An 11,678-nucleotide genomic window follows, 5' to 3' on the forward strand; every position below is an offset into this window, starting at 1 on the left:
GATGTGCAATTCTTATATGCCCTTCGATAAACGTAGCGTAGTCCTGTAACCGGGCCATTTTAACTAGTCAATTGCAAATTGCCAAATAATTTCCGTTTTGATCGAATGTTAAAAACTATTTCAAAAGGTTTAAAACAGTTATATTCAGTCAGAATCATATCAAATAATTCATAAAGTGACTAAAACCGCCCCCTACTTGCAAAATTACACGAAAATTTGTGATATTTTAGCTGGAAATCACGAGATTCGACTTACGCGGAAATTCGAGATACGCGGTATTTTGCGGAAGTTTTCGGTCCCCATTAACCGTGTATCTCGGGGACCGCCTGTACTTACATGCTTTCCACAGGTAAAATAACACCGAGCAATGCATGGGCAAATAATTACAGGTAAGGGAACTTCCTTTCACTTTTACTTTTCGGAGAAAATTGAGAAAACCACTAGCGGATGTGTCATTCTTTCTAATTACATAATTCACAACTGCTTTTTTGTTGGTTCTGAATGGCAGCAAAGTGTTTTAATACAATGTGCACTTAGATGTGAATTTTATGCTTACTGTGCTACACTTCACAACGCAACAAACTAAAGGAAATGGTTAAAAAAAAAACAAGTACTAACTGTGTTTTTACTGTGCGTTGTACAACATTTGAACCTATCGAACGGATCTAAATTATATGCCCCATCAGCACTATGAATTGTTTATTTGATTGAGAATTTATCAAAAATATTCCATAGAATCTGTTATGAAAACAAACATTTTTCAAAGATGACGGAAGACGAAAGAAAATTAGCTGACAACTAATTTCGCCTGATTTTCGCCGTAGCAAAATTGAAGGATTCATTATTTTAATTTAATTTAATTTTACTTTAAGACTCATAAATTTCTGATAGTTAATAATTCAAATGAATCCTAGCGAATGATTTTTTTTATTGAATCAGAAATTTTAAACAATATTTTTAGCATTACAATGACATTTTTCGCCCTGATGTAGAATCAAGTTTGATACGCACTGTACACTGCATATGTCAACACGCGCTTCAGAGTGTTCGTGAGCAAAACCGGAGAAGGTCGTGCAATTCACACCGTGAACTTTATTTTTCCCGATTTTGCCTCGTAATCTGCAGCAACCCCCCTCAAAATATACTAAAAATGTAAGTAAAGCACTTATTATTCGTAATCATATCGAGTTTGGTCGGGAAACATGTTTTCCTGGCCGAAAACTGTGGTTGAAAATTTCGTCATCCGCTAGCGCTCCGAAAGGGGCAAATTCAAGATGGCGGCCATAGAAAAGAGCCATAGAAAATTTCTCCTTCTGCAATTACCTGCCCTAGTTTCCGCACAGTTGCTATGGATTGTACGCCCAAGTGCTGGAAAAGGTTAGGTAACGCGATGGAATCGGTTTTCCAATCCTGCTGGAGCACGCTAAACGGTGACTCTGGCATCAGAAAAGCCATTACAGTGCATATACTTGGCTGAAAATGTTTTATTGATTTTTTTGCGTCATAAATTAAAGCGCGTCTTACAGCCATGGCGATACAAGTACCATGGATGATTGATTTTTCAATAATGAGTCGGCGCACTGAGAATGCAGTTGTGTGTGTGCGTGTATTTTTATTTCTCATTGCGTTTGACTCTTTTGTAATCGGATTATTCTGTCTTCCGCAGGTACGGAAATCGCCCACAGCCTGGTAATGGTTTCGGACGCGGTGGAATGCACGGTGGCGGTCGTCCGGGAGGTCCGATGGGCGGTGGTTTCCGTCGCGAGGGTGGAGCTGGCGGTTACGGTGGCGGCAACGGGGGGTCGTTCGACCGCCAGTCGCAAAATGGCAAGAACCTCCGCAACGTGAAGTGGGAGCCGGAGGATCTGACGCCGTTTGAGAAGAACTTTTACCAACCGTCGGCGGGCCTGATGGGCCTGAGCGTGTCCGACATTGACAGCTACCTCGACAAGCATCAGATCACTCTGAAGGGCCGCGACGTGCCTCGTCCCAGCATGGAGTTTGAGGACGGCGGGCTGCCCGTGTACATCATGGAGGAACTGAAGCGCCAGGGCTTCGCTAAACCGACGGCCATCCAGGCCCAGGGCATGCCGATTGCGCTGAGCGGTCGCGACATGGTGGGTATTGCACAGACCGGGTCCGGCAAGACGCTGGCCTACGTGGTACCGTCGCTGGTGCACATCCAGCACCAGGCGACGATACGGCGCGGCGACGGCCCGATTGCGCTGATTCTCGCGCCCACCCGCGAGCTGGCGCAGCAGATTCAGCAGGTCGCGACGGACTTTGGTTCGCGCGTCAGCGCCAACAATACGTGCGTTTTTGGCGGCGCCCCGAAGGGCCCGCAGATCCGGGACCTCGAGCGGGGTGCCGAGATCGTGATTGCCACCCCCGGGCGGCTGATTGATTTTCTCGAGCGCGGCATCACGAACTTGCGGCGCTGCACCTACCTGGTGCTGGACGAAGCCGACCGCATGCTGGACATGGGCTTCGAGCCGCAGATCCGCAAAATCATGGGCCAGATTCGCCCCGACCGGCAGGTGCTGATGTGGTCGGCGACCTGGCCAAAGGAGGTGCGCAATCTGGCGGAGGAGTTTTTGGCCGACTACATACAGATCAACATCGGGTCGCTGAACCTGTCCGCCAACCACAACATCCTGCAGATCGTGGATGTGTGCGAGGACTACGAGAAGGATCAGAAGCTGATGAAGCTGCTGACGGAGATTTCGGCCGAGCCGGACACGAAGACGATCATCTTCGTCGAGACGAAGCGGCGCGTCGACGACATTACGCGCATCGTCAACCGCAATGGGTGGCGGGCGGTGGCCATCCACGGCGACAAATCGCAGCAGGAGCGCGACTACGTGCTCAGCACATTCCGTAACGGGCGCCAGGGCATCCTGGTCGCCACGGATGTGGCTGCCCGCGGCTTGGGTAAGTGTTTACGTTCCGCCAGTTGCTGGCACGGTTTATCTAGGATTCCCGTACATCCATACTATCCTCCTTGAAGCAAGGATCAGAAGTGTGTGGCAGACTTTGAACGCAATCGCTCCCTCTCTCTCCCCCCCTGAAACAAACATTGCCAACGGTAAATGTAGAGATTGGCCCGCTCTGGCATATTCTGTTAGCATTGCAACCGTCAAAGAGTTTGACGTTGTGTTGCAGGGCTGCATCATACCGCTACAGGGGACAGTCTACATATTTACCATTAGATGTCAAATACCACTTTATCATCCTTCAAAAAAGCATACAGTCTCTTGTAAAATCTACACACGCGCCTTACACACTATTCATACGTTCCGGACTTTGCTCTCTCTCTCTCTCTTTAACTCACTGTTGGGATAGTTATTCTGCTGTTCATGCACCTTCACCGGAGGCATTGAACTTTCTCTAGCGCAATCTTACATCATCTGCAATACGATAAACAAAATGCTCTTAACCCTTATTACTAAATCTCTTACATCGATCGACCAAAAGCCTTACGAAAGAGACACTGAACTGGATCGATGAAACGCCCCTACCTCTGGGGCTTGTGTTTGTCGATTTGGACGAAAAAGCGAATGCCAAACCTTGTCAGTCAATTGATTACTGGCCGAGATCTTGATATATAGTAACGCATTAAGCCTAAGAAGCGAGTGCCAAATGGTTAGATAATAATGTGTGGAGCCAAAACAGACATATCAACGCGAGACTGCTCATAAACTAGCAAAATATTAAGCCATTGTAGCGCATGTCGCTGCAATATATACACATACACTCACCTACCCTTAGCCATAATACTAAGCCTGGCCGAGAGCTCTCTGAGAGCGCAAGCGGCAAGTCACACCTGCTTAAAGGGATATTCTTCTGTATTTGTTTGGACCGATTGTTTCTATTGCTGTCTAGCGGAATCGAATGGTTAAAACGGAGTGAGAGTGTAATGCTGTAAACGAGCAAAAAGCATTCCCCAAAAAACCGGTTTTATGTATTTCCTGTATTCACAATCCACGATAACGTAACATTAAAATTTACAGCGGCGTCAGTGTAGCGGTGGTACATTTTTCTCCCGGGAATCGGGTATGTAAGTATGTGGCGGTGCAACGATTCTTACTTCTTTCAGCTCACTCAATCACCAGCGCGCGGAGTAGGATGAAAATCACGCAACGGGGGGAGAGCAGTAAATTGGTAACATACATACATTTATTTCCATTATCGTGAATATCAGGAAAAATATAAAATACAATAGTAATTTATCATATGGCCGGGGAGGGAGGGAATCGTTAGTTGGTATCCGTCATCGTCGCATCCACAAGAGCTTCTGAACTGTGTGTGTTTGCATGTTTGGGGAAGCTTTCGGTTGGATATGACACGGAGGGGGATGCACTAACTACCCATTTCTACCGCCAAATGGACAAATGTTTACTTACTCACAGCCGGAAACACAGAACAAATATGGAGGCAGTTGAACAAGCAGTGTGCTTTTTGCTTGGCGCCATGTTTTTTAAAACAAAATTCATTTAGCTATTTAAGACCCACTTATAATATGGCGCCGGTTCAGTTTTGCTTTTAAAAATCGGGTACGGGTGGAAACTGTTAAAAAAAACTGGACCTATTATACAGAGAACGTTCGCCAAGAGCGTGTTGAATTTATCGTATATAATTGTACTGTATATGATGGTGCGCTCTCTATTCCCTAGTTTAAGAATAATGTTTGTTTTTGGTTCCTTCATTGTTAAGTTATAACGTTTCCTTTCGTCGTGCCTTGTTGTGTCGCCGTGTGCCGCCGTCGCTCCATTCCGACTTGCGCGCAAGGTGTGGTGGAAAAGGTGACCAAAGGAAAGGTGCTCTATGACTGGCTCATTTAACTAACCGAAACCACTCTGCAGCAAAACGTTTAGCGATACACTTACCGTTTTATATTATACTGCTGCAGTATGCAGTACATCACACCCACACGTACCAAGGACTTGGCAACCACTCACGCCCACCCTGATTCTATCACCTAAGTAATATACAGCTCGATTGTGGTTGCGTTTGCTTTTCAAAGTGATATCGATGGGTTATGGAGAGGAGGGCGCGTGGGCTCCATAACTGAATGCCACAAAGCCACACCGAAGAAGCTGTGACGTGTCCGCCAGTGTTGTTGTTTTAAAAGCTTTTTTCACCATTTAAACTGAACAGATGTGTTTAAACAGCCGCCATTCCGATCATAACACACGCGTAAGCATAATGTTCCATTAGTGCTGCTCTTTGGTGTCCTACCTTCATTTATCATACACATAGGCTGGCTACTGCTACTGCTACCGGCAGGTATCCGGTTTCTCCGAGGAGAAATTCGGTATCGGTTGCGGTGGATCTGATTCTGAGGTTCATTCTGAGTATATATAGACATGATTTTGCAACAACACGCTTACAACCAACACTGTTTATGATTTCCCGTTTTTGAGTTGTTCCGTTTCTGCACGACAAATGTATAATTCATGTTGCGATTTGACCCAATATCAGATACATCAGGCTTTTACTCAGTCCATCAGTTTAACCTTCCGGCTGTAGACTGTTCAGCAGAAAATCTTCCCCCATCTTCTTCGGGCTTGACGAATGATGGACCGTTGGCTACATCTGTGTGCAGCTTTGATTGTATTTTCTGTTCCTACCACACACTAAAATGACTCTCCGAATGCACTTTTAGCCTGTGGGTGTCTGTTGTGTGGTGTACAAAAGCAACAAAACAAAACAGTAACGCAGTTCCTTACGAGTGAGTGTGAAACGTTAAACAATGCGAAATTATAATATGTTCGTGAGAGCTTGCAGAAGAATGCAGCTTTTGCTATCTATCTCTATCTCTTAGTGTGTGATCTCCGGGCCATTGGTTTGACTGTACAAAGGATGAAATCGGTTTTTTGTGAACGTTTGTAAAGGATGAAAGCGCAGATATTTTGACCCGTAAAATTAGTTTTTTTAAAAGGAAAGAAAAAAGTTCGATCTCCGTAGCACAAGACCCCTTTTTTGTGAGCACATTTGCCATGTACACAACGCCGCCGTTTTTCTTTCGCTTTAAATTAGAGGATCATATCGATATCTTTGGCTGCGCAGTTGTTGCATGTATTTATAAAAAAGGGGGCAGAATTAGTAATTTTCACGTTAGCGTCGTTATAAAAAAAATAATTACAAACTTTCAAAATTACGTTAAACAAGAGTGAATCTGGACAAGAACAAAGTAAAACAAAAAACGGAATACAACAGAAAGAACAATATGCTGTATCGAACTTTGTAAAGGAAATATCTGTGGTTAATCGTTTGCGTCTGTTTGTGTCTTCCTGCCCGACGCGCGGCGTCCAGCCGCGTTGGGGTTGAGGGTTGATGCAGTTTGCGATTGATGATTTGTGAGATCTGGTTAAAGAATTGAAGAATAATGTTATCCCACGCGTTAACTTCTACATTATGTTCGAAACAAGTCTACCCCACCCCACCCTCAACATTCCCCCCCCCCCCCTTCGTTCCCCTTCACTGTCCTACTGTTTCGTAAAGCCTTGACGTATTTGTAACAATTTGCACCAAGTATGGCGACTGCTATTATACGAGGTCAATCTTTCGTTTCCCCTTCACTACCAGGCAAAAAACCCCTATTTTTTTTAATTCCACATTTCTCCACAAATAACCGAACTTTTCGGTGATGTAGAATGCCACTGAGCTTTTAGTTTTGACCTCCTTCAGCTCTAAATAATTTATTATTATTATTATTATTATTATTATTTTGAACAAACACTGCCCACACCTTGGTCTCGTGTGTGCGCGCGCGTTTAAATCTCTCTTTAAATATTTCCTCCCCACAACAACACCTTCCCCCCATTCTCTTTTGCGATATGTGTGTGTGTTTGTTTGTAAGGGCAATAATACGCCCCAAACTCTCGTCAGAGTGTACTGCGAACCTTTTTGAACCTTTTTCTCTAAATACGATAAGCGAATAACACATACCTTCCTACCCACACCTCCCACCTTCAACACTCGTACGCACGACGTGCGTGTGTGTGTGTGTGCGTGTGTGGTGTCACATGCCTGCCCGCAGATGTGGAAGACGTAAAGTTCGTAATCAATTACGACTATCCGTCGAATTCCGAAGATTACGTGCATCGGATTGGTCGAACGGGCCGCTCGAACAATACCGGTACCGCCTACACCCTGTTCACCAACTCGAATGCCAACAAAGCGAACGACCTGATCAACGTTCTGCGCGAGGCAAATCAGGTAGGTTGTGATTTCCTTTCTTTTGTTCGAACTCTCCATCTCGCCCGTTTTTTAACGCTCTTTTTTTGTTTCCACCACGCACACAGGTAATCAATCCGCGCCTGGTTGAGCTGGCCAAGCCGAGCATGGGCAAGGGCCGCCAGCGGTACAACAACCACCGGTTCGGTGGCCAGCAGAACCGTCCGCCTCGCGACGGTCCCTACGGTGGCGGTCCGCGTCACGACGGTGGCCGATTCGGTGGACAGCGGGACGGTGGAGCACCGCCAAAGTACGGTGGTGGTGGTATGGGCCGCAGCGACGGTGACAAGTACGGTGTAGCGTCCCGCGCAGCCGGCGACAATCGGCTCTCGATGTACGGTGTGGGAGCCGGGCTGCCGCCCCAGACGCTCGGTGGACTGGCGGCCAGCACCGCCATGGGTGCTAAGCCGCCAGGCGTTGGTGCCGGCGTGGTAGGCCAGCGTCAGAGCCGCTTCTCGGGACCACCCTCGTCTGCGACGGCTGCAGCGGCAGCGGCCGCGTTCGCCACCAGCTACCACCAGCAGCAGAGCAAATACCCTGGCGCCGGCTCGGTCGGCGGAGCTGGTCTGGCCGGTGCACATCCGTCGGCCGCGGCGTACGGTGCGTCCGCCGCGTCCTACAAACCACAGTCCGCGCCCGGCAGCGACCTGTACGGTAGCAGCGGCGGTTACAGCGCCCGATCACAGTCCTCCGCCCTTCCCTCGGCAGCGGCCGCAGCAGTAGCCGCCGCCGCGTACCAGTACGCAGCGAACGGAGCGACACCCGCGTTCGCCTATCCGCCGCCCCAAGTTGTTCTTAACTAAGGAGGAGGAGGAGGAGAGTTAGGGAGCGGAGGGGAGCACCTTAGAGCTTAGAACACTTCAACTTTCATCCCACTAATATACCTTAGGGTAGTATGATTTAATTTAATCTTAATATGAACTTGAATGAACACATATTTCATTTCAAATTAGTTTTAACAATAACAAACGCAGCAAAACGTAAACATGTATTTGGGCGTCAACCATGTAAACTCACGAACACTTTCGCTGCTTGACCAAGGGCGAAGAAAAGGCGTCTCCATTATCCCATCGGTTATTTAGTTAAAAGCAAACGCGTTCATCCGATCCGCTTTAGCGCGAAGGTTTTGCGCGCACGCAAGGGGGGACGGCTTAGTGCAGTTTACGGACATGAAGCGATCAAGCTTTTTAGTATATTGCGTGATATATTTTATTCGTTTCTTCAGCTTTGATTGGTTTTAGAGCATTTTTCATATATTTATACCTTTCGTCCAATGCAGAGCAATTAACGTTTCGCGCGACACAGCAACAGCACAGTGCGAAAATATCTAACCCTATTATATTCGCAATGGGTGTGAACATTTTTCCAGTGGCATTATGAAAGGCAGGATGAAAGTTTGGCGCACTTACCATCGGCTCCGGCAGCTCTCGAAAAGCTCAATCCGTTTTATTTGATTTTCATACTCCCAAATTCGAACGCCTGTGTCCGCGCCCCACGTGTCCCACTGGAAAACGTTCGCGGTCACACCTTAGATGATTCCATTATTTTATCACTAGATACGCTTGTTGTTGCACTCTGAGGAAGGAAGGATACAAAAAATGCATTAAAAGAAAAACAATAATGCACTTCCAACTTCTGGCGCCAGCGCCAACACAGCAGGTGCAGGTGGGCGGAGAGTATATTGCACCCGTTCTGGTTAGGTGCATCTCTCTCCCGGTCTGCCGGCTGTGCAGTGTAGGATTTCTTTTTTGGGTGCGGAAGTGCTTCGTAGTGAATTTCGAAGAAATCTATGTGAACTCTACCAAGAATCGCTAAACCTTGAATTGTGTACTACGATATGAAATATACAGCGTAAAGAAACAACAAAGTTGCGGCGCCGTCAACATTTACTGCAGCAACATTTTCTCTCTCGCAACCTTACTACCACCACCATCATAGAGCAACAGAATAGCGCAGCAAAGCCAAGGTGACAAATTTTAAAATGTATATATGAGTAAAGAGTAAAATTGGAGGACAACATAGAACCATTCAAGTGTACCACCGCCCATTCCCGCCACACGCCTCAGCAGCATATACACAGCAAGAGTAGAATAATTCAAAGAGTTATTCAAACAACCGTTTGTTGTACGTGTGTGTGCATATATGCGCGTGAAAGGTGGAAAGGGTGGTACGATTTAGCCAAATCTTAACCAGCAAACGATGGTTCAAACACACAACACACACTCTTCATAAACAGAATATGTCAACGATTATTATTGTATCTCTTTATATAAAACGGTCTAGTAGAGACTATTTTAACAAAACCTACACACTTTGGCACACAACTTTACGGAAGTTTGTTAGTGAAAAAAAGCAAAAAACAAAACAAGTGACAACCAAAACAAAAGTGCAACAGGAAACAAAATAAGTAACGCATATACATGTATGTATCCGGTAGATTAGTGTGCATTTTTCGTGCATCAATGGTGTATTGTTTCATCGTGGAAATATGGTATTTTTCCCACTTCCCTTTAAGCTGTTTTCTATATAACAAAAGATGAAGAGAAAAAAAAACACACATTACTGTGAATTATTCAAAATAATTACATTGAATAACAAAATAATAATGCAAGTGCAAAAAAAATACAAGAAAGCAACAAATCTTGAACTTTATCTCACATTGTAAAGCGAAATAATTCTGTAACTCCCCCCCCAGAACGGTACAACCGTCCCTCTGATTGAAGGAAGTAGCGGAATGGAGTGATGATTATTTTGAATGCACAATAAAGATAAATTCATGCCAATTGAGGTGTGTTGGGTGCTGGGCAATCTTTCCGAAATAAAGATGTAGTTTCCGTTTATTTTTTGTAGGAACGGGGTTATAGATCCCCGGAGTTCTCCTGTATAGAGTAACTTTCAACCCAATCGATCACAGGTTCACCATCCAGTTTCTATAGCAACAGTTTAATACATTATGATAGAGGGTTGATTTTGCTTGATTTTCATGATCTTTTTATAAAAAAATTATATCTTGCTAATTTTTTTTTTTTGCATTTTGTGCACCTCCAATTACATTAAATGCTGTTGTTCATAGCATCTTTCTTAATACATTTTGTTTTTCAATAATCATCTCAGTCCTCATCACTCCACCAACACGCTCGAATATCTGGAAATCATTATTAGAATACTGCCGACCAAGTTCTTTAGAATTTCCATTTCAAAATCGTCCGACGCTTCCAAAACGGCTCCGAAACACTAAACTCAGCTAGATCCGTAGATCCGTAAATGATTCTCCATATATTTTCCACCGAGTTTAGATCCGGAATACGGGCAGAAGGTATAATCTTTCGAATTCATTTTACAATATGTGACATTAAGCTTTCCTAAACCATTAAAAACACACCATGTTAAAAACACTACTAAACCATTAAAGATCTTACTCCAAAATTACATCTCAAAAAGTATTTAGTTCCTTCCGTAGATCAGGACCATGAATCGGTAAACCCTTCGGAAACTATATTTTCATCAATTCACTTGGTGCTGGAAAACGAATTTAAAAAATAATGAAATGTTTGTTAAAAACAGATTTTTACCAAGATTTTACCGTGTCCTACTGTCGTGGCATGTTGAGTCTTTTTAATAGCCTGTATTCTTTATTTAGAAGCCCTCACCCTTCCCTACAGTGCTAATCCCGCGAGGGGTTTCTATGTCGGGGGTTCTTAGCTCATTTCCCGCTCTAATACCGTGCAAAAGAAGAATCACTTTAATCTTTTATTGTTATATTAACACTAGGCAATCGCCTAAGGCGATCTTCGTCACTTGGTCATCAGGCCCTCCTCTGAAGCTATTTGCGCTCCCGGCCTTTGGTTGAATATCTGCCGGTTAGCTGGAGACAACTTCGGTTTCCTTAGTTACACTGAGGTAGTCTGATCTGCACTAGCCCTGTCCTTAGCCGCTGCAGATGACTCCTGGATTTCCAGATACGCTACGACAGACGGTCCATCTATGTGTACCGCGGCTCTTCGGCGGCCGTCTGCTCTGTTGCCACCGTCATCCCTCGGACGATTTATTCGCTTCGCTCTGTGCAGCGATGGGCGACAGCCCGCGGTGACGCTGGTGGTGTTGGGGTTGTTGAGTCTGGCGAGTTCTATTCGTTTCTTTTTACGTTTATTTTTGTTCAGATTTGGTGACTTATTCATTTTTGTCCGAATATTGTTGGAACTGGAATGCAAAGCCTTCCGAATTGTTTCTTTACAGAATGGCAAATTGAGGGTGGACTTGATTTTGGAGAGTGAGATGGTGGAGTTCGAGGCCAAGTTGGCCCTAGTATACCTTGCCTGTCCTTAGCTGACAGCATCGATATTTTCGACTTTTGTTTGATGCTACATTCGTAGTTTTCAAATAATTTCGTACGACTATGGACGAGTTAACGACTGTACCACCAGACCGGCAGGTTTATT

At 45.2% G+C, this 11,678-nt stretch overlaps 2 protein-coding genes across 5 annotated transcripts in view; one reads left to right on the forward strand and one right to left on the reverse strand.

The window, feature by feature from the left end:
- LOC120898562 overlaps positions 1-11,678 on the reverse strand; it is a 242,014-nt gene that overhangs the window by 10,463 nt on the left and 219,873 nt on the right. The gene's annotated exons all lie outside the window — the stretch shown is intronic.
- LOC120898561 (ATP-dependent RNA helicase dbp2-like) lies at positions 1,023-10,022 on the forward strand. The gene is made up of 4 exons (XM_040304593.1): positions 1,023-1,152; positions 1,667-2,931; positions 7,043-7,221; positions 7,308-10,022. Coding segments are annotated over exons 1-4 (2,181 nt in total). The 5' UTR covers positions 1,023-1,150; the 3' UTR covers positions 8,043-10,022.

Source organism: Anopheles arabiensis, chromosome 2 (assembly GCF_016920715.1).
Source record: "Anopheles arabiensis isolate DONGOLA chromosome 2, AaraD3, whole genome shotgun sequence".
Lineage (NCBI taxonomy): Eukaryota > Metazoa > Arthropoda > Insecta > Diptera > Culicidae > Anopheles > Anopheles arabiensis.